We start from the raw sequence: 23,754 nt of genomic DNA, 5'->3' as shown, positions 1-23,754 counted from the left end.
CCTGCCTTCTTTTGATGACTGGCACTATAAAAGCATTCTGCTCCCAGAATGCTTTGCTGGACATTTCCCTTTCATGGTCTGTTCCTGATGGACACTCCTGGAGTGTCAGCCATTCCCGTTTGTTAAAGTTATCTTAGTGTAATTCGTGGGAATGCACTAGGCAGTTTCCCTAGTGCAGTTAGGATTGCATTATTTGTTTTGCCTGTTCCGTCTGTCTTGCGATTGCATTCCCACTTTGTTTCTGCTGTTGTGTGTTCACTGTCGCTGGGTGGCGGCTAGTTTGGTGCACACACATACATCCTGTCCCTGTGCTCTTTCTCTTTAAGGGCTCTTCAGCCCCGTTTATCGGGTTCTGTACAATTCCCATCTGGCATCTGTGGCTGTGCAGCGGCGGTGTTCGCCTGCACTCCACAGCGCCATCTGCCGGTGGGAATTGCCCTCTGTGGGTGCATAGCACCCAGCCTGGGTTTCCCAAAATTATACGCTGGTGAAGGGTTTTGCGTTGTGTCAGTGCGCGTCTTGTGCGCTGACCACGAAAACGACCCCGCCACCGTTACAGAATGTCCAGCCCAACCAAAATGTTCTCAAAGTATTACTGTTGCACCAAACACTCATATCTCTCAGGTGTCCAGAGGTTAGTAATATATCTGATTATCTGTGATACTGCAGATCATCAATAATCAGGTATATATCTGTATTTTTGGTGATACTGCAGATCACCAATAATCAGATCCTCTCTGTGTTACACCGATTGTTACAAATACATACATTTGAAATGACACTTTCTTCAGGCCTCTCTGAGGACTTGTGTTCTTTAAGTCAGAAAAGTGGATGGTGTGGCTGTGTAGAGTGAAGTTGTTGGAAACGTGGAACGGTCAGTTGAAATATTGAAGTTTCAAAATGTAATAGATGAATTTGCAATTACACAAATTTCTGGTCTCTGCAAAAGTGGCTAAAATAACAATTTTTTAGTAGGCTGGTAACCGTAGCAGCCATACTAAAGACTCTTTATTTAAAAAATCTATGTGATTTTTGTAATTCACGCAAGCAAAAAAAGCCTCTGCATAAAATACATTATTTTTATCAAAATATTTTGCCCGTGATCCACCTCCAACATGCCACTGCCCGGGTTTTGGTACACTTTGTATACCTTTCCTAAAGAAATTGTGGCTACAGAGATGCCAGGAAGGTTTCAGAAGTTCGCCTGCCATTAAAGTCAATGGGGCTCGGTTGCCAATCATTTGCAGTAATATTTGCAAAGGCATTAGCGAGCACGGAACCCTGATGTTTGCACATCACTAATTATTAAGAAGATTAGCTTCAAAACCACTGGTCTAAGTAAGCAGCTGTAAATAAAAATAAAAATAAAAACACAGCAGCTTGGCTCCTCAAGACGCTAACAAATGTCTCAAACCAGGCCACCAAGCCAGACTATAATGAAGTGCCAAGTGATGTGGCTGAAGCAAACCTCATCTGCATCATCCAAGACTTCCATTATAAATAGATTCAGCATGCGGGTGTTTGCTCCATTACTGCCTCCAGTCCACCCATGAGATCATAAGTAGGACTATTTTGTCCCACAAAAGGACTGATGCACCACTGCTATCATTTGGGGCACAGGCCCCAAAGGTTTTAGTTTGGTGAAACCACTGCATATGGTACTTTCATTTTGGTTAAACTTTATGGAAGCTTAAAGTGAACCTCCGGACTAAAAATCTACTCAGCAGCACTGAAAAGGCTTGGTGTTTCTTTAACAGTTTCACAGCATCAGAACTTTGTTTTTCTTACCAAAGCATCATTTTTAGCTGCATTTTTAGCTAAGCTCCACCCATTAAAAAAAACTACCGGGCGTTTTTTCCTTGATGCTGTGCAAAGCATGATGGGATTTCCTATGTTTTTATTCACATTGCCTAGCAACTGGGAGGGGTGATCAGCACACAGGACAGTTGGAACTGTGTCTCATACGTCTTGTCACCTCCTTTCAACCAAAAAGATGGCTGCCGTCATGAAATCAAACATTTGCCTGTTCTTTTAAAACTGGGTGGGTAAGAGATTATATTACCTATCTATTTTAATTAACATAACTAATGTAACTTAATGACAGTATTTTTGTTGAGGCTGAAGTTCCTCTTTAATAATGAGAAGAGCTCCACCCTTAGGCTGTGTTCCCACTTGATCAGAGAATGGATATTTTTTGGTCGGTTCTCCTGACAGTGAATGGATCCTATTTTATAATAGACAGAATTTTTCTGTATCTATCTTCAGATCACTAAGCATTGCTGCATGCAGAAAACAGATGATTTTACCATACAGTTTGTCAAACGTCAGTTCGCTAAGGCTATTACTGCATGGAAAAGTAAAATTACTGGCTAGTGTGGTAAACTACTGACTTGTGCGGTAAATACTTCAATAAATATCAATTCACAAAAATTAGAGCGTGCAGTAAAACAAGTGAGATGTTCGGTATTTTACCTCGAGTCTGAAGCTGTCAGTGACTAACATATAGACATTTAGTAAACTGAAAAGGCAAAGGAGTCAGCCAATAGGAGAAGCCACTCTGTCTAACAACTTATCCCATTGGTACCGATGTACTGTTGGGCAGACATCAGAAAATAAACAAAACAGGAGATGAAGGAGCAGACACATTAACCACTTCACCACTAAGGGGGCTTTCCCCTTGTGGACCATAGCAATTTTCACATTTCAGCGCTCTTCCCATTCATTCAATAACTTTATAACTACTTATCACACCTAAATGATCTATACACATTTTTTTTGCCACAAATTGGGCTTTCTTTGGGTTTTTTTTTTGCTAAGAATTCATTTATTTTATATGCATTTTAATGGAAATAATAAAAAAAATTTGAAAAAATTTAATATTTCTCAGTTTTCTGCCATTATAGTTTTAAAATAAAAAGTGTGACTCTACATAAAACCGTTAGTCAGAAAGAGATATCCCGTTACACTGATGATTAGATAAAAGTCTAATTTTTATTGAAGCATCTATGGACACACAGCAAAACAGCTCATGCGTATTGGAGCAAGCATAGCTCCTTAGTCACAGATAAAACCCACACATTGTGAACAGGTGGTACACATAGTAATGTAGTATATAGTGTATTTTTTCCATTTAGGTACTTGCTTTTTGGTTCTTATGTTTAAATGCTGACCAGTGGCGTAGCTAAGGAGCTGTGGGCCCCGATGCAAGTTTTACAATGGGGCCCTCCCAAGCACTCTATACATAACAATTGATACGGCGCACCAAAACCTGCCAATGGCAACTACAGTGTCAGAGGTGCAAGAAGCGGATGGGGAACAGTTTGTTAATGATCACCTCTATTTAAAGTATCTTTAGAAGTGGTTATTATGAGCACAGGACCAATACAGAGCTAATACTATAGTTGAGGAAGGGCCCTTCGGGGGCCCCTCTGGCCCAAGGGCCCCGATGCGGCCGCAACCTCTGCAACCCCTATTGCTACGCCCCTGATGCTGACACCAAATCAAAAAATGTTGAGACAGGTATACCTAATACTTTAGGCAGGGGCTATAGTCATAAAGTGTTCTGTAATATGATGACAGTAAGTAGAGTGGGTGTCCTGTGACATGGCCAGTGGTGTAAATGCTGGGAGAACAGCAGCTACAGGAGGCCAGAGGTTATGGTGGGGGGGGGGGGGGAGTTTGCTCACCTTCATACTCTTTCTTTCTCCCTCAGGGCTCCTCTCCAGAGCAGGTGTTGTTCTGGCCATATCTGTTATGAGTGAGGGGCATCATAGTGGCTGTACTGTTATGTGTGGGTCATGGTGACCACACTTGCTATAAGGCCCTGGCAGATGGCCTCATGATCAAGGAGGGTCACCAAAGGACAATGGGAACGGGGGTGTGAACGGGGGAGGAGCAGCAAGTTTTAGCTTGGGGAAGCACCATGATTTGTAGTAATACCTGTGGACGTGGCAATAGGTAGGGTCAGGACATGTAATACAGAACCCCTTATCCCAAGAGTCTGATGGCCCAACAGAACTCCAGATTCTTAACGCAAATGTAGTAAAATGGATCAAAGGTTCCCAAAAACATGCATCACCAACCACTCATCTCATATTCTGTAATGTTTTTGTGGACAATCCCTTTTGCAAAAGTTAAACATTATCAATTGAGTTCATCCATTTAGTAACCATTGGAAACTCTACTTTGTTCCATGTTCGTAACATTTCTTTCTTAGCATAATGACATAATAGTGCACTGGTTAAAGCAGACCCAAACCAAAGCTTTTTTTAAATCAAAATATTTAGTTGCACCACTCTGACACATACGAAGAATAAATAAACACTCCTTCAAGCCTATGAGCATTTCAGTGCATGCTTTTCACCCTTCTCTTTTCATTAGTAGGGTTATACAGGTGGCAGCCATTAGCAATTGCTCCATTGCTGGACACTACCTACTCCAGCATTTTGCCAGATTCTGTCCGGCAATTTGAAAGGAAGGGAGGGGTTTCTCCAATACATGTAAAATATTTTATATTTGTCATCGTGCAGCTGAAAAAAGGCTGCTATTTATTATTATAATTTAGAAAATACATTTTATTTCTGAAATCTTGTATTTTTAATTTGGGTCCACTTTAAGGGCTCTGCCTTTGACGTGAGAGACCAGGGTTTGAATCCTATTGTAACGATTGGTGTCAGCAAATACAGAGTTCTGATTATTTGGTGATCTGCAGTATCACCAAATAATGCAGATACTATATCTGATTATATGGTGATCTGCAGAATCACCAATAATCCAAATATAGCAACACTAAGGAATTAACGTGACCTTAGTCACACTTTATTGCACTGAGTGTAGTGATTGGTGCAAACAGTTAGTACTGATAGGTTTAGCAACACCTCACCAGAGGAGCTGGTGGGTACTAACAGTACGGAGCCCCTCACCAGAGACAAGGGCTCCCTGGTGAGAGTAGAGAGGTCAGGCTAATCGATTCGGCAACGGACAGCCATATAAGGTACAAATACATAAGGCAGAGGCAGAACGATATTCAAGCAGAGTTAGCAACAAGAGCAGATGGGCAAAGGTACAGAATCAGAAGACAGAGGCAGAACGGTATTCAGGCAGGGTTGGCAACAAGTTCAGATGGGCAAAGGTAGAGAATCAGTGAGAGTAAGAATAGTCAGAACCAGCCAGAGTCATACACAGATAATAAACAGTATAATGAACAATCCTATCACTGTGTGAAATCCCCGGTTTCCTCCCGGATCAAAGTACACCGGATCTAACTAAGGTCTGAGCGCTAACACGTAGTGATCGCAACCGCAGACGAGGTCTAACTGAATCCTCCGGGCTTAAGAGTCCGAGGAGACCCTGAGGCAGGCCCCCCCCCCCTGCGCCCAGCCAATCAGCGGTGGCGGGCGCATGGCATGACGTCAGCCGACCCGCAGGTCAGCTGAGACGTCTCTTCGCCACATAAAGGTCATGAAGGTGCGCGCACACGTGTCAATGCGACCCTATGAGCGGCAGACAAACCCGTCCTCGGCGTGCTGGACGCCCGAGGCACGGGTGACCGGACAGGCAGGAAGACGGAGGCACCTATCTAGGGTCAGTACCTATTCAGTAAGAAATTCAAGGCAAGACTCCCTAACACAGCAGGGTGGCCTCTTGAGCACGTCTCATTGGCTGCAGCTCTCGTTAGGAGTCCGACAGGAGAAAAGCGATATACAAATGTTCAGATTATTATTATGACAATCTTATCAGAATTTTTTTGAAATTTAAGAGATGGTCAAGTTCTACTGTAAACCCCGAGAAAAAAAAATTGGGTTCAAGTCCAGCACTCCCATTAATTCAGAAATATCTCTTCAACTTAAGTCCAAAATGACCAGCCATGACCTATAAACATGCATAAAAGTCACAGAATCTCTGTGACATCTTGTACAGTCAGAGGTTATTGCTGGATTAATAATTCTATGAATTCTAATGGGGTGAAGCAGAATCTGTGAAGAGTCTTATGGTTTGGCCAAAACTACAGCACCATCCTCACAAACTGATAAGTCATAGCATGGCGAAACTACAGTTATCGAAAAGACATATATTTGGTGGAACTTGTGTGTCTGATTTAGATCGTAAGCTTAGAAAGGCTCCATTAGGGGCTATGGGCTTGATTCACTAAGATAAATAACATGCCTTATCAGCGTTAGCACGCCTTATCAGAGTAACATTGCGAGTGCTACAAACTTACGCAGGGGTTCAGGGCAGGACAAGTGGAGCTCTCGCCAATGCCAATTAGCAGTTTGTAATGCTCACTATGCTACTCTGATAAGGCGTGTTAACTCTGATAAGGTATGCTATTTGTCTTAGTGAAGTCTTAAAGTAATGCTGGGCATACACAGATCGATTTTGCCGCTAGATTCTCCCACTTGATCGATTCCCTGCTTGATTCTGCAGGCGATTCTCTTATATTTTCCGCTCAAGTTCCTTATCATTTTCAATGCGGAATTGAGCGGCGAAGCGATTGGGCGGGAGATTGGACATGTTGGAAATTATCTATGAAGCCATCTAAATGACTCAAAACGAACCGTGTATTCCCATTATGATATTTGGCCCACATTTGTGATTCTGAAATGGTTAATGGAATTAAGATTTGGATTGCCTCAAAATAGAGAATAGCCTGCCTCTTTGCTTCCCTCCATGCTTTCACCATAGTCTTTATAATAGTTACTAGTTACAGCCTACACTTCATAGGCTTTCACCCTGGAATGGCAGATTAGTTAAGACCTCAAAGATTCTGGAATTAATAGGATTGCACCTGCATATGTGTAAGGGGGTAAGGAGGTGGAGAGCAGAAATGGGGAGAGGCTCAGGTCCAAATCCCACATCAGGGCCCAGATGCCTGTAGCTTTGCCACTGCTGTTAAGTCATAACATTCCTATACATTATTTCATAGGCAAGCTGCGCAGTCACTAAAGCTTCAGTGACCAAGCAGAGATCACTCTGAGCCATGTTATTGATAGGCTGGGCATTTACCTGCCATTTAGCAGTGAAACAACAGCACTACGTTAAAGGCTGAAAGATTACGGTATTTCCAGGCAGCAGAAAGCCACTGGAGTGACGGGTTATGCCTGAGTTGAAGCGCATAAGTGCTTTCATAACAATCAGTTACATTCTGAAATGCAGGGAAAAATAAAAATGCTTGAACATTCAAATTCAAAGCATGCTAAATAGCTATAGTTGCTGAAATTTCTTCTTTCTAGCCTTTCCTCATTCTCCCTAACTGCACAGATCAGACTAACTTAATCTAGCCATACACAATGTGATGTTTTTAACTGATCAGACGTTTAATTCAGTGCACCTATTGAATAGAACACATATTTGCATCCAGGGATAAATTGATCATTTACTGGATTGGGTGCAAGTCCCATAGTTGCGTCTGTCTGTGTAAGGCAGAACGCAACTGCCAGGCTCATCCACTCTTCCTGCTGCTCTGCCTGGCATACAAATCCATCCACCATATTTTCCCTTCGTATATCTCGGATCTCGTCCAGAGATACTCTCCAAACCCTACTCTCTGCTCCTCCAACATCCTACAGATGTCCACCTGTCACATCACTTTGAAGGCTCTGGGACTTTTCCAGAGCAGACCCTACTCTATGGAACTCCCTCCCCATTATGCTCACTCTTACCTTCAACTCATTCAAGCAGACCCATCCGCTGACCACTGCTTACATGCCATCTTCATAGCTCTAACTCCCGCTCTTGGACATACATCCCACTCCCTTATGTGTCCCTCTCCTCCACCGCTTAAAATTAAATGAGCCTATTTGTCAGGGCCAGTCTTTTGCTATATTTATCCCTACATTGCAACCTGCGCACCATTTGTTCATTGTTACAGTATATAACTATTGTACAATTGTTTAACACTGTAATGCCTTTATAACTAAAGTTTAATAATGGGTTTGAAACACGGCAATTGTATCACTACTTACACCAGTGGAGTGTCGCGTTGCACAATTAGTATAACCCATGTTTCATGGGTAAAGGGAGCACTGCTATGGTAATTCATGTTCCGCAAGAAAGGTTACACGCTACTCTGCTGGTATAAGTACCGGTAACATTCATGCATGGCAGTTTTAACAGATTTTAGTGAACCAACCCCAATGTTACAAATCTCACAGTAGAGGAAAACTTCCCAATTTATGGGAGTGGTTGAGGGCCACCTTAAAGTTTAAGTAAAAATATGCCCTTTCCACAACTCTACTTTTACAAACCATGAAGCGTTTATGGGCAAGCAATCCATTTTCTTGTATTTATGGATGCTTGCAATAGTCAAGTTTAGCAACTACATACCCTAGATCCTACAAAAGTACTAATTTCTTAATACTATGGTTTGCTTTTTCTTGCCAATTTTACTTCATGCTAACAATAGATAAAAAAAATGCAAAACTGTATAGGCTGTACCTAAGGTATATACCAATTTAAGTACAGTACTTTTACCACTTAAAAATTACATTTATTGAATAAGATGTATATACACCAGACTCTAGAGAGGGACAATTGAAGAGACATTGCCCATTGAAAGAAGGGACAGGACTGTATCCAATAAACAGCTAAATAAATAAATAGCTTCTTTTAGAGTCTCCTCCATAAAGGGGGTGGTGGCCATATTGGATTACATAGACTGGCATTTCCTAACAGAAATACGGGATGCAGAATTTGCAACTACACCAGGGCCCTTGGACCAGAGGGGCTACTAGGGGCCCTCCCTCAAGCGCAGCATTAGCTTTTCAATGGTGTTATGCTGCTAATGTTCTTCTATAAAAGCTATGGATAGTAGTAATCATTATCAAACTGTTCCACTCCTCTGCTTACAACTCTAATACTGTGTGGATGTCCTCCTTGGCACATGAAAAATGCTTATGGGGGCCCAATGTAAAACTTGCACTGGAGCCCAACACTCCTTAGCTACCCCATTGGTGATATGCATTATACATGTGTCTATGTTCTCTCCATCTATACAGCAAGTTTATAAGTTATAAATCACACCACTTTCCAATAATGCTCCTGCAAGATATATCTTATGCTTTGTGCCTAGGCAAAGTCCCCTGATGTGTGCTCTGTGGTGTGTTATTAAAATAAATCATGAAGAACCTTATTTATCAGGATAGGTGCAAAAAATATCTGTAGAAAAATGAAAGCAGTTGTCCATAGCAGCTGAAACATGCTCTGTGCATCTGTTCTAGTTTTCTATCTGAATAAATAAGCCTCATTATTTCACAAAAAATAAGGTTTGGTAGTACACTGTGAGAAAATGATATACAGTATGTAGACTTGAAATGTGGCCTTCTTAGATGTTGATGTATAATAATACATACCGGTATTCCACAATGCTATGTTGTGTACACTCTGCTATTTGTGATACATTTCACACTGCTGCAATACATACACTCTGCTGTACTGAAAACATGCCACACTACTTTACTGTATGCACCATGTTATATAACAGAATATATACCTCATACCACTCTATGTGCTCTGTGTAGCATATGATCACAGTCCACATACTACACCACGGTACAGATTGTGCTCAGTGTTGCCAACCTCTGAATTATTTTTTTACTGACAAAGCTCAAAAAATGTAATGGCAGAACAAACTTTTTACTGACATCTTCACATCTCACTGATATTATATATCATGTACTGATTTACGGGAGGGGATACCACCATTATGCTAATGAGGGATGAAACTGACAAATCAAGTACCTCCCTCATTATGCTAACGAGGGATGAAACTGACAAATCAAGTACCTCCCTCAAGTTACCTGGTACCTACTGTAGTTTACTGCTGTTGAGGTCACTGCAGAGGCTCTTTAACAGAACACCTGAACTGAGAAGGAAATGGAGGCTGCCATATTTATTCATTTTTAAATAGTTGCCAGACAGCAGTGCTGCTGATCCTTCTCCTGTAATACTTTTGGCCATAGACTCTGAACAAGCATGCAGCAGATCAGGTGTTTCTGACTGAAATCTGACTGGATTTGCTGCCTGCTCGTTTCAGGTGTGTGATTCAGACAATACTGCAACCAAAGAGATCAGCAGGACTGCCAGACAGCCAGGGCTAGTTCCAGACTTTTTGCTGCCTGAGGCAAACTTGTGAGGATGCACCCCCGATTTGGAATGATCGCACAGCACCCAACAATTTACTCTGCTTAATTTAATGTTCGCATATGACATACTGCAGCTCAGCTCAACACAATAGCACGCTGGCTGGCTGTGAGTCTGTGATAAACACACTACTCACTCTCAGCCACTTCATTCCTCCTCAGTCAGGACAAAAGTGCCACCTCCTCCTTTCTGCTGTGCAAGTAAAATGAAACACTGCTTCTCTCCTGCCTCCCCCTCCTTACTCACTGTCAGACTCCTCACACAGTACAACAAGCTGCATTTCCCCAATGATGACCTCCTCACCTCGCTCTCCTCTCATTTCTCCTTCTACTCTGACTGCATGCTGCTATTGTAAACGCAGAACAAAAATGCTGCCCCATAATCTCTGCACCTGATGCAAATGTTTCACCTTGCTTCATGAGAGAACCGGCCCTGCAGACAGCTTGTATTTTTTAAAAGCAAATAAACGTGGCAGCCAACATATGCCTCTCAGTTCATGTGTGCTTTAACCTGGAATATCGTATATTACGGTTTTTTTGCTTATGAGGTGTAAATAAGTTTTAGATTATGTGAAAATAAAATGTACAAGAGAACCCATCATGAGGTTGTATGGTACTTCACAGCCTATGATGTCCAACAAGTGCTCATGTTTCTATCTTACTTTGTACTGTACAACCATGAAAAAGAATCATGATTCATGGGCACGGCGCAAGTAATAGTAATAATAATGCCTTCTGCTTTTAAAATAAAGTCTGTGTGGGCATCCATTTCAAGAGAACCTGCCCTATATCTCCAGAAAGAGCCCTGAGGAAGAAGCTACATGTGAACATGCACAATGCAGCTAAACAAACCAGGAACACTCCTGAGAAAGTTTAATATTTACTCCCTTTGCCTTCTGATAGGTGGAATCATACTTGAGCTGTATGGCACCTTGTGCAGTGCACATGTACTAACATGTCATGCAATACCCAGCAATCTAGAAACATGTATCAGCCATGCAGTTACAGGAAGGGCTCCCCCCCCCCCCCCCCTCGCGGTGCCAAGATAGAGGAGATTAATGCACTGAATATACCCAATGGCTGAGCTTCTTCTTCCTACTGACACATGCAGATGTCATACAAATCTTACAAGAAAACACAGTAGTAGAGAAGCACTCATGCAAAGAAGGGAGCCAAATAGAAGACAAAAAGTGAGCAGAATGCAGCTTATTACAGCAATTGCCTGCTGTTTTGGGCTATAAGCCTTCCTTTATGATGAGTAAATATATTGCAGTGACCACTTGCATATTTTGTAGTGTGTACGGTGGATGAAATTCGAGGATGAACTACAGGAACCGGTAAAAAGTAAAGAGAGAACACCAGGAGGGGCAATAGTGTAGTATTTCACAGTAGTGGGATATTCGTAAGAAATAACTACTACTTACACACATGAGCTGCTATAGGCAACCACAATATCCAGCAAGTGGAGAATTCCATCTCCATGCGGATATGATGCATCTGATCAGTCACACATTCCCCCACTCCCGCAAAAAATAAAAAAAATATGTGTGACAGTATATTAGGTCATACAAGAATAAGGCATATTCTTACCTCAGACTGGAGTTTTAGAAGGCTTATTAGACACCAAAAACAGGGGACAACACGTTTTATGGGACTTGCCTGCTTGTTCAAGTCAATAAAAGACAGTGTCAGCACTTGTGTACAGCATGGACTCGATGCTCCAAAAATCTCTGAGTCTGTGCTATACACAAATGCACTGTCTATTATTGACCTGAAGAAGGAGGAAAGTCCCACTAAAACACGTTGTCCCTTGTTTTTGGTGTCTAATAAACCTTTTTAACCTCCAATTTGAGGTAAGACTGTTCCTTACTTATTGTACGACCTAATATACTATCACACATAATTTGGGGCGCCTCCTCCTGCCCAGTACACTTGCCTATTTTATTGGTTTAAAGTTTGACACACTGTGTAGGGATTTGCAGGAAACCCATTAGCTGGAGAATAGATACTCATCTGGTCTCTCCTATTTTGGGATCATAAAGTACCGTAATCCTTTGCTCCAATTATTGGGAACCGTAATGAGTAAGAGGATTTGCCAGTGGTGGAGATGAAGCTCCGGAACAAGAAGAGGGAGAGGAGGAGCAAGTTCACCTTACGCTTTTGGGGCCATACCACCACTGCTGAATGATACATGTCTCTTTAAAGGGTGGAACATTTCATAGAGCTCAACCTATTCAGCACCACAAAAAGCTTCTCATACTGCACTTGTATGTACACACTTCTGCATTTCATAGTCCGCTTCAAAGATCTCCAGATTGTCTGAGCCAATGAACCCGGAAAACATAATCTCAAAGTTCTAAAATCTCTCCCCATGAACTCTTTGGAACAAATGTTTATAAAATTGTAGAAACTAGGAGTGGGAAACTAATGGCCCATATGCAATTAACCTTTTCTCCTTTGTTATCTCCTAGGAGATAATTTTCATCTTCTCTTTAACACAACTTTTCAGCATTTCAATAATTGAAAATGTACCTAAACATTGTGAAAAAGAACTATTAAAAGTACTATGAGTATTTTCTAGCTTGCTGGCGGTTTATAAGGCATTTTATGACAAGGTGTAAAAATGTCACCAAGGAAAAAACTCAGGAGAAAAAGTGAATTGCATATGGGCCTAGATTTACACCATACCAGTAAATAGCTATTTTTACACTAACAAATGAAATACTGAAATAGAAAGTGTATATGGCAGGGTGGACTGCAATCCAATAATGTTAGCATTAATATATGAACTCCAAGACAAATGCTTACACTGTATGCCGTATGCTCATATTCCAAAGCAAATGATTTTTATTGCATATTTTTATTGTTGCAGACATGGGAAAACATAACAGTAAACTAGCCCCAGAGATGCTACAGGACTTAGTGCAGAGCACAGAATTCACAGAGCAAGAGTTAAAGCACTGGTATAAAGGATTCCTGAAGGACTGTCCATCTGGCATTCTCAATTTGGAAGAGTTTCAACAGCTTTACATAAAGGTCATTTCTGCTTTTTTGCTCACATTATAACCATTGGCAGGTATTTTTTTTATCCCCAGCAGGTCTGTAGTAACATATCACCAGTAAAACTGATGCATGGCACCAGGGCCGGATTTAGGCCAAGGCCGCCTAGGCCTAGGCATGATGGCAAGGGACCAGGAAGACTTCAGGGGGCTGGAAGAAGCCCCAGGTAAATAAACGGGCAATTTTCTTTTACTTTAGTTTTCCTTTAACTTTGACTTAATTAGCCGCATGCTTGTCTCAGGTGTATGTTTCAGACACAACTGATGAAACAAAGATCAGAAGGACACCACGAAACTGGTATTGTTTAATAGGAAATTAAAAGTGTGGTCAATGTCTATTATACACAAAAGGCAAATTATTTTTCCCATGTCAGCGTATCAGGCATAACTTACTAAGGTACTCCAAAAAGGTCAACAAAATCCATAACTTATCCTGCAGACATCATCGATGAACGCAACATTGTCTGCTCTTAGGTGGGAAAAGTTTGCAAACCTTGCCAGAGTCACTGTAACCATTGCAAGGACTGCTGAAAGGTCAGTAGATTAGCATTTGTGCAACTATAGTCATGGGCACGTTTTCACATCAGGAACTTTAAAGATAAAAAAAACCTTTAATTCAGGCTGTCATGCATTTCTAACAAAAATGTTTCCAATCTGCTCATGACTGCAAGAGCACAATATCTAACTTGTTAAAACCTTTCAGCAACGTTAACTATAGTCACATGGCTAAAAGTATTTGCATTGTTTAAAAGGAAATTAATATTGCAGCCTCCGTATCCCTCTCACTTCAGGTGTCCTACATACATACTGTATCTGGGGCTTTCTCCAGCCCCTCCACCCATGCAAATCGCACCATCACCTCCGTCCTCCACCTATTGGATGGTGTGGTAGATGCCCCGTTATCTTCGGTTAGTCGGAGCCAGTCGGCACAGTCTGCCCACGGCTGGAAGCTTTCTGCGCCAGGAGAAGGAGCGGCTGGGCCATGCATGTGCAGTGCGCTCGACTGACTGAAGATAAGGGCGCATCTACCAGACCATCCATGAGGCAGAGGACAGCGGTGAGGAAGTGATCAGCGTGGAGGAATGTATAAAACTTTTCAATCCGTTTGTCTCAGGTTTACTTTAAGTCAGGCTTAAAGAGGGTATCATGTATACTCAAGTAGCTCCCAACAATTGGACAATAATTGAGAATTTGAAAATCATAAGGGCTGAGGACTTCCCGGTACTCTGATATCAATGAGGAAAAATATAAAAAGCATTATTGAAGATGAGGGGCATGAGAGCAGGTCATAAGTGCAGATACTGGTATAAATTGACACCTTTTGCTAATTTGTTTTATTTATTCCTGCAGTTTTTCCCATATGGTGATGCCTCCAAGTTTGCACAGCATGCCTTCCGCACCTTTGACAAGAATGGGGATGGAACGATTGACTTCCGGGAATTCATCTGTGCTTTGAGTGTCACATCTCGGGGGAGCTTTGAGCAAAAACTTAACTGGGCATTTGAGATGTATGATTTAGATGGAGATGGAAAGATCACCAGACTGGAGATGCTAGAGATAATTGAGGTATGTTGAGTAAGAAATGTTACAGAGAAGCAAATAGAAAGGCAATGGCCTGAGAAAAATAAGCAAGTGTACAGATCCCTCTCGATGCTTCAGCAAGGGATCAGCCTGGTAGATTGTCTCAGATGAGTGCAGGATGAGGACATTGCTCTCCTACTCACCCAGGCTACTAACACATCTGTACAGAACACAGCCCCAAACTGGCTTGAGGGATCAAGTCCTGATCCCAGCAGGCAATAGTCTTTATAGTGTGTACGAGGCTTTAGACTTTTTAGTAAAGTGGTAATCCTCTACAACTCTTGCTTGCAATTGCCTATAGCTAAAGCCCTGTACACATGCTAGACAGTTCTTGGCCAAGGTATCCAGTCAGGACCGCCCCTGCTGAAAATCTAGCATGCGTACAGTGGCTCTGCATCTCCCCAATGCATCAGCAAGCAATCAGCCCAGCGGACTGTTACAGCCAAGTGCAGGCTGAGGGCATTGTTCTCCGACTCCCCCTGTCCACTCTCCATAGCAACAGAATGCATCAATAGCCTGCAGGGACACACCTGTACAGAACTCAGCACGGAGCTCTGTCCTGAGGGATCAAGTCCTGATCTCATTGGGTGACAGTCCTCATAGTGAATCCTCATAACTGTGTCCTCAGAATGTTCAGTAAAGAGGGGAAGGTAATATTCTACAACTCTTGCTTGCAATTGACTATACACTTCAGCCAAGGTGGCTGTCCACTAGAATCTTGCCTGTGAACCGTCACCCTCAACCCCCTGATGCATTAGCAAGGAATCTGGACTGCTGGATCATCTCTTCTAGGCACCTGCTGTGGCCATTTTTCTCCCTCCTAACCCTGCCCACTACATGTCACTCAGTCATGCATGAAGAATTGTCCCTCCCTTCTGCTCCATAGCAACAGAATGTGCCACTTGCCTGCAGAATTCAGTCCCAAACTGCTGCTTGAGGGATTGCGTTCAGATACCTGTGGGCATGTGCACACACCTTAAAGGACCACTGTTGCGAAAATCTTAAAATGTAAAATGTATATAGAAACACATACAAATAAGAAGGATGTTTCTTCCATAGTAAAATAAGCCATAAATTACTTTTCTCCTATGTTGCTGTCACTTACAGTAAGCAGTAGAAATCTGACAGAAGCGACAGGTTTTGAACAAGTCCATCTCTCCATAGGGAATTCTCAGCATGGCCTTTATTCTTTATAAAAACATTCCCTGAAAAAGATTTATGCAAATATGCTGGCTAGAGTGCCTGCTCACCGTGCACTTTTTTGGCAGGTGGACGGAGAAACTGCCATTCACTAAGAGCTTTTGAAAATAAAGAATTCCCTGAGAATCCCCAATGAGGAGATGGGCTGGTCCAAAACCTGTCAGTTCTGTCAGATTTCTATTACTTACTGAAAGTGACAGCAACATAGGATAAAAGTAATGTATGGCTCATTTTACTCTAAGGCTGGGAATACACGATGCATTTTTGCAGCAGATAGATGGTTCGATAGATAATTTCCGACATGTCTGATCTTACGTTTGATCGTTTTGCAGCTCGATTTTGAATAGAAGTGAATGGAAAAAGATAAGAAAAACAAGCGGAAGATAAGAGAATCGAGTGGAGAATTGAGCGGCAAAAAGGATAGAGCAGAGAATCGAGCGGCAGAAACCCATCGTGTATTCTCAGCATTAGAGTAATGCACGTCTTATCTGTATATGTTTACATATATTTTACAATCTAAGATTTTCACGACAGTAGTCCTATAAGTCAAATTACTGTTGCAGAACTCAAGGTATTCTGTGTCATATGATAACCCCCAATAATATGGGGAGCTGACATGATTCTATGCATGTGGAACTCTCAACATTAACGAACAATGTCTCCACTAATCTAATATTTACCACAAATAACACGCTTTATTTTGTATCATAAATATCACAAATCCATTTTTTTGTAAAGTAATTAAAATCTAGCATGCTGCACAGATATAAGACTTTTGCACAGCCGGCTGTGTATTCAGGCACACACCAGCACATGTTCCTCAAACACTCATGGGATCCCAAACATCATAAGTCCTGTAGTTTAGATGGATAAATGAATCAACAGCACTATTCCAATCAAAGGTATAGTTGGATTTCCAAGGTGAAGCAATTGAATGTTCCAAGCAGTGCAGCAGAAGCAGAAAATTGCACTTGTTAGGGAAAATGAATGTGATAGATCTGCATAGCCCAATGGGTGCATACAACGGAGCAAGCTTAAAGAGAAGAATTGAACTTCATCCCAGTCAATAGCTGATACCCCCTTTCCCATGAGAAATATTTTCCTTTTCACAAACGGATCATCAGGGGGCTCTGTATGGCTGATATTGTGGTGAAACCCCTCCCACAGTGTGACATCAAGACCATGGTCCTGACAGTTTCCCGTTAGTGAACCTCATTGCATTGTGGAAAATAACAGCTGTCCAACTGCCAAAAAAGCAAGCAACACTCCTTCCAATGACATCACCTGCCAGCAGTAAAAATATCCCCATGTGGTAAATGTCAGAATGTAAATCAGGGAGAGGAAAGATTTTACAATGGGCAAACACTGACTAAATCATTTATACATAATTATTGTAAAAAATTAAGCACTTTTATGTATTACATTATTTTCACTGGAGTTCCTCTCAACAAGCATAGTTCATGTGTTAGTCAAGCGGATTCCCAAGTATACAACCTTGCCTCACAGAGGCTCTCACCCCCCTAAGGGTATTGGACTCCATTACTTGGTTCGGTTTGGAGATGTGCCACTCCGTGCAGCCGTACAACTTCGCAGGGATGGCCGCCACCATTGTGATCACGGCTGTCCGTTAAGCGCCGCCTCCTCACCTACTGGATATATGTATAGTTGGCCACACTGCCTCACAACAAAGTACGCTTATTCAGAACAGCCTTGAAGCTTTGTAGGCATGCCCGCTGGGCTCAGATCAGTGCAGCTAGCTCCTTCCGCAACATGTGTCGCCTGCAAACTTCCAGGCTTCCTCAAGTGGTTGCTCATCAGCTGTTAAGCAGCAAATTAAGTACGCTTCCTGTAACTACTGGCTCCCCCCATTTATTGTCGGTCAACCTTTTCCTTGCTGCTTAGTCAAATGAAAAAGTATGCACTTCTGTGTTAGATCTCGGTTATTCCCGCAACATTTGCAATTACTACCAGGGAAAGCCTAAGGGCAGAAATTAATACAGCTTGCTCACTCAAAGTCAGTCAAGCCGCGTATACATTACCCTTCACACAAACCCCACTGCTATGCCCTCATTAGTTAGCAACACCTAGTTTACTCAGCATAAGGGCCATCTTGTGGACAAATGGTAGAATGCACTACTCTGCAGTCTAGGTGATCTATTTAGCTGGACATTATATGGCATGACTGGAAGTACTCATATTAGGACAAATTTAATATTCCTTGGTTCAAAGTAATGTCAAAAACCTGTCAGTCAATCACAATAATCAGTTAAAATGAATACATGTCTCGAATGGGGGCATAGCAAGGTAAAATCCTTATCTAATTACAAGAAGGGAGCAAAGCTCAGCTCAGTATTAAGGCCTGCTGGACTAATCATGCTCAATTGGAATATACAGGATCTTCTCAAAAAATTAGCATATTGTGATAAAGTTCATTATTTTCTGTAATGTACTTATAAACATTAGACTTTCATATATTTTAGATTCAAATACACACAACTGAAGTAGTTCAAACCTTTTATTGTTTTAATATTGATGATTTTGGCATACAGCTCATGAAAACCCAAATTTCCTATCTCAAAAAATTAGCATATTTCATCCGACCAATAAAAGAAAAGTGTTTTTAAAACAAAAAAAGTCAACCTTCAAATAATTATGTTCAGTTATGCACTCAATACTTGGTCGGGAATCCTTTTGCAGAAATGACTGCTTCAATGCGGCGTGGCATGGAGGCAATCAGCCTGTGGCACTGCTCAGGTGTTATGGAGGCCCAGGATGCTTCAATAGCGGCCTTAAGCTCATCCAGAGTGTTGGGTCTTGCGTCTCTCAACTTTCTCCTCACAATATCCCACAGATTCTCTATGGGGTTCAGGTCAGGAGAGTTGGCAGGCCAATTGAGCACAGTAATACCATGGTCAGTAAACCATTTACCAGTGGTTTTGGCACTGTGAGCAGGTGCCAAGTCGTGCTGTAAAATGAAATCTTCATCTCCATAAAGCTTTTCAGCAGATGGAAGCATGAACCCACTTTTGACACAGAAACAGCAGCAGAAGGGCCTGACCTGGGCTACAGAGAAGCAGCACTGGACTGTTGCTCAGTGGTCCAAAGTGAATGAAAGCAACTTTTACATGTCATTCGGAAATCGAGGTGCCAGAGTCTGGAGGAAGACTGGGGACTCGGGGAGAGGGAAATGCCAAAATGCCTGAAGTCCAGTGTCAAGTACCCACAGTCAGTGATGGTCTGGGGTGCCATGTCAGTTGCTGGTGTTGGTCCACTGTGTTTTATCAAGGGCAGGGTCAATGCAGCTAGCTATCAGGAGATTTTGGAGCACTTCATGCTTCCATCTGCTGAAAAGCTTTATGGAAATGAAGATTTCATTTTTTAGCACGACCTGGCACCTGCTCACAGTGCCAAAACCACTGGTAAATGGTTTACTGACCATGGTATTACTGTGCTCAATTGGCCTGCCAACTCTCCTGACCTGAACCCCATAGAGAATCTGTGGGATATTGTGAAGCGAAAGTTGAAAGACGCAAGACCCAACACTCTGGATGAGCTTAAGGCCGCTATCGAAGCATCCTGGGCCTCCATAACACCTGAGCAGTGCCACAGGCTGATTGCCTCCATGCCACGCCGCATTGAAGCAGTCATTTCTGCAAAAGGATTCCCGACCAAGTATTGAGTGCATAACTGAACATAATTATTTGAAGGTCGACTTTTTTTGTTTTAAAAAACACTTTTCTTTTATTGGTCGGATGAAATATGCAAATTTTTTGAGACAGGAATTTTGGGTTTTCATGAGCTGTATGCCAAAATCATCAATATTAAAACAATAAAAGGCTTGAACTACTTCAGTTGTGTGTATTTGAATCTAAAATATATGAAAGTCTAATGTTTATCAGTACATTACAGAAAATAATGAACTTTATCACAATATGCTAATTTTTTGAGAAGATCCTGTACATCCCGTCTATTTGTTGAGGGCGTTTTTATGATTCCCCCTCTCGAAGACAATTCCATCCTAATAATTCCTCTGAACCTCAAAAGGCCGGGATTAGCATTGTGATGAGTATGGAAATGAAGTGAAAATGGGCTTTTTTTTCCAGTTTTCTTTACTTTTAATATCACTGATGTGATGTATCCTTATTTTAAGCAATTGTGTAGTCTTACCGGCATAGGCTTCTGCATTTGATAATGCTGAAAACAGCTGATTTTTCAGAGCATTTTGTAAAATTTAAATTCATCAAGGCTGTTACCGCATGGCAAGCAGAAAGTACCGAGCAGTGATGTAAATTACCATCTTGTGTGGTAAACACCTCAATAAATGTCAGCAAATGTCAATTCATGAAGATTACAGCATGCAGCCAGGCCCAGTAATATGTTAAATGATTACCAGCAGCTTTGAAGTGTCGAAAACCAGTTTCAGGATATGATAAGACATGACTGACAGGAGCAGAGAGCCAATAGCAACAGCCTCTGTCTCCTGCCAGTCCTGCTGATAGGATGCGATAGCTTTTCGGGAGGAACAAGTGTCTCTACCGTCCAGGCAGCAAAGCAGAGTGCCCATACAAAAGAAGTTTCCCCTGCAGCCCTTCAGACGTTTAACCCTTTAGGTTTCTGTTTGAAGATGCCAAGGTGCAAGTGGGGAAATCACCTAAGCATGGCATGCTTAATGTTTCCTGGAAGTTCACCCAAACTGTGGCAATAAAATAAAATGTTAAGAAAGACTAATGGACAGATTCAGAGGGAGTAGAGGCATTATAGCAAACGTACATTCTAAAGGAATGTCTGGGATGCCTTTTACTATTGTAATGCCGTCACTACACGGAACAGCACTCTTCTCCACACTCTTCTGCTGTTACCGAACAGGTTTCTGTGAATTGAAGCCCATTTTTTCAGTAAATTACCGAACCTCTCCCGCACTTATTAAAATCTTGATGAATTAGCAAAGAAAAAGTCTAAAATACTGTGGAATTTTGCCGACTTGTTTTTTTTTTTTTTTTAATCGTACAGCCTTTGATGAATTGAAGCCATAGAGCAGCTTGCAGAGGCACTCCAACATATATACCACAAAAGGAGTTTTGCAATTAATGTATTTTTAAATTTCATACAACTTTTTGTTTATTGCATCCCTGAACGTGTCAGTTTTGTCCACCAATCTACAAACGCTGCATCAATCACAAGGAAGAAAAAAGCAAAAAATATGTCTGGCACTGTAGCTTTAATGCAAAAAGCGGCAAGTGTACATGCATATACAGTGGATGATACGCATAAACATGTCCATAATGGTGGTACTTATCGTGCTCTTGCTGGAGTGAGGAGGCACTGTGGGCGCCATTGGGTGCACGGCCTTACGACCGTTTCACAATGGGTTGAGCCTTGCTTCTTCGGAGGCCAATCGTGGTCTCCGAAGAAGCAAGGCTCACCCTATTGTGAAACGGTTGTAAGGCCGTGCACCCACTGGCGCCCACAGTGTCTCCCCACTCCAGCAAGAGCACGATAAGTACCACCATTATGGACATGTTTATGCGTATCATCCACTGTATATGCATGTACACTTGCCGCTTTTTGCATTAAAGCTACAGTGTCAGACATATTTTTTGCTTTTTTCTTCCTTGTGATTGATGCAATGTTTTGACCTTTTTGTCGTGAGCACGTAGTTTCTACAGGAGTTTGCTTTTCACAGCCAAAGCCACCACATCTGCAGTTTTACTGAGTGCCTGCCTACTCTTCTCCTAGTTTGCTTCAATCTACAAACGCTGCACAGTGGAACCTACCACTCGGTTGTATTTGGCATCCTAACCAAGTGCTTTTATTTAAAATTCTTGTTTGTACTCAGAATGGACCGGTATATGTCTCAAGTTGGGAACGCAATTCGCCATCATCCTCAGACAGTCACCTACAATTTTTGAAGGGTTGAGTCCAGCTGGAGAATGTGCCAGTTTTGGCTAGCACTAGGTCCAATGTGAACCATACACACACACTGGTCCATTCTGGGGATCAACCATTTTTTTTATTATTATTTCCAAGGAGTGGTTCCCTAGAAGTTGAGATTGCTTGTAGTTTGGTTTGCTCTGAGGTAGATTTTTTACACCATTGTTCCTGAAATCTCTTTTCAGTCTGTGTAAGTTCCTGTAGAAAGTAGTTTTCATCCATATAATTTCAATGCAGCTTAAATCTACACACAGTGAGTTATAGCTTTTGCCTCTGATAATTAACATGAAAAGTAGGAAAATGTTTATACACCTACTTAGACATTATTTGTACAATGTAATTTTACAACACTTGGTTATTGACAGTGTTCCTTAAAATCAGCGCAGTATGCTAATTTTTATTTGCTTTTAAAACACTGGATTTGTGGTATTTATGATACAAAATAAAGCTTGTTATTCTATGTGATAAGCAGACACACAGGGCCGGATTTGTGGGCAGGCCGATTAGGCACGTGCCTAGGGCGAAGCCAAGGAAGGGGCGGGTTGACAAACAAGCAGTCAACCTTCCAAACGGTGTCCTCACAGCTGCTGACTCTATCCTCCACAATAATGGACTGGCAGTGCCATGTTTATCCACGGCCGCCCCTGCTTTGCTCTGCACATAAAGTAGCATGTCTGTATGAGCAGCAGCAGCTACGGACATGGACAGGGCAGACAGCTTTACTAACGTGAGTGTGAAAGGAGCAGCGGCTGTATCGCTGCAGCCCTGCCCACTGTCATTCTCTTAAAAGTGAAAGATTTAGGCTGCCCCACCCCCGCTTCCTCCCCCTTGCTTATGTGCCCGAGCCATGCGTGCTGTGCTGTTAGAGGAGTTTTGTGTTCAGTAGATAACGAAAGTGACAAGAGGCTCAACTCATTTCCCCTCTTTTCCACATGGCTGAACTACTTGCAGGAATTGTACAGCTGCCGAATGCCGATGCACTGAGTCCTGGCCTCACATCCAGCTGTAAAAGTGAGTGAGAGAGCACATCGTGTTTCAGTGGGGGAGGGCACCCAGGATATTGTAGGTTGATTAAGATGTGCTGGATGTGTTTTTGAATGAGACCTATAGCTTAAAAAAAACCCCACACAAACAGGATTTACACATTCCTAAGTTTTCTTCCACCCCCCATCCCTATACAGTTATTGCCCCTCAGTTCCTTAGAACTCCTGTCATATTGCTGTCAACCCTCTAAAAAGCTGCAATTGGGCACATGCAATGTCCTGTGTGCACAGCATCTCCTCCGCAATCATGCTTCCCAGAATCTGTGCACAGCAGCTACAGCCAGTAATGTTCTGTGCATGCACAATTTTGATTATTTCCAAACTACACATGTGCAGAGCACTCTGACCCACAGCTTCTGTGCCTAGCCACTTAGAAGCATGATGGAGGAGGTTGCATGCACCATAGCTGTGACTGAGGCTAGTCACAGCTTTTTAGTGTGGCTACAGCAGATGGAGAGGAATGAAAAGGAACTGAGGGGCCAGAAGCAGTATCCCCCCTTCCCTGCTGGTAGAAACCCCAAGCATGTGTAAATCCTGTTGTTTTTGCTTAGTTCTGATTTTCTGGAATTGTGTGGTGGTGTTTTTTTTTATTCTTTAAAGCACACCTAAGCTGTTCTTAAAACTAGGTACTTTTACATACCTGTGGCTTCTTCCAGCCCCCCATAGTCCGTGAGGTCCTACAGCAATCTCTGGCCCCCCTCCATTCTCCCACTGGCGGCTCTGTAAGTTTGGTAACTGAAACTTCAGGCACTCCGACTGCGCATGCATGGTCCTATTCATGCGCCCTTCTCAAGTGTGCCC

The 23,754-nt window shown here is 42.2% G+C and overlaps 2 protein-coding genes across 2 annotated transcripts in view; one reads left to right on the top strand and one right to left on the bottom strand.

Annotated features, from left to right (window-relative positions):
* Nucleotides 1-23,754, bottom strand: part of LOC137546391 (CYFIP-related Rac1 interactor A-like) — a 384,755-nt gene that overhangs the window by 185,354 nt on the left and 175,647 nt on the right. The window lies entirely within an intron of this gene.
* HPCAL4 (hippocalcin like 4) overlaps nucleotides 1-23,754 on the top strand; it is a 58,360-nt gene that overhangs the window by 30,977 nt on the left and 3,629 nt on the right. Inside the window, exons 2-3 of the mRNA XM_068268792.1 lie at nucleotides 13,012-13,175; nucleotides 14,549-14,764. Coding sequence (XP_068124893.1) covers nucleotides 13,014-13,175; nucleotides 14,549-14,764 — 378 coding nt within the window. The 5' untranslated portion in view covers nucleotides 13,012-13,013. The remainder of the gene's footprint in view (nucleotides 1-13,011; nucleotides 13,176-14,548; nucleotides 14,765-23,754) is intronic.

The sequence above is a fragment of the Hyperolius riggenbachi genome, chromosome 2, assembly GCF_040937935.1.
Source record: "Hyperolius riggenbachi isolate aHypRig1 chromosome 2, aHypRig1.pri, whole genome shotgun sequence".
Taxonomy (NCBI): Eukaryota; Metazoa; Chordata; class Amphibia; order Anura; family Hyperoliidae; genus Hyperolius; species Hyperolius riggenbachi.
The sequence above is the reverse complement of the archived record's forward strand: the minus strand, read 5'-3'. Positions and strand labels throughout refer to the sequence as shown.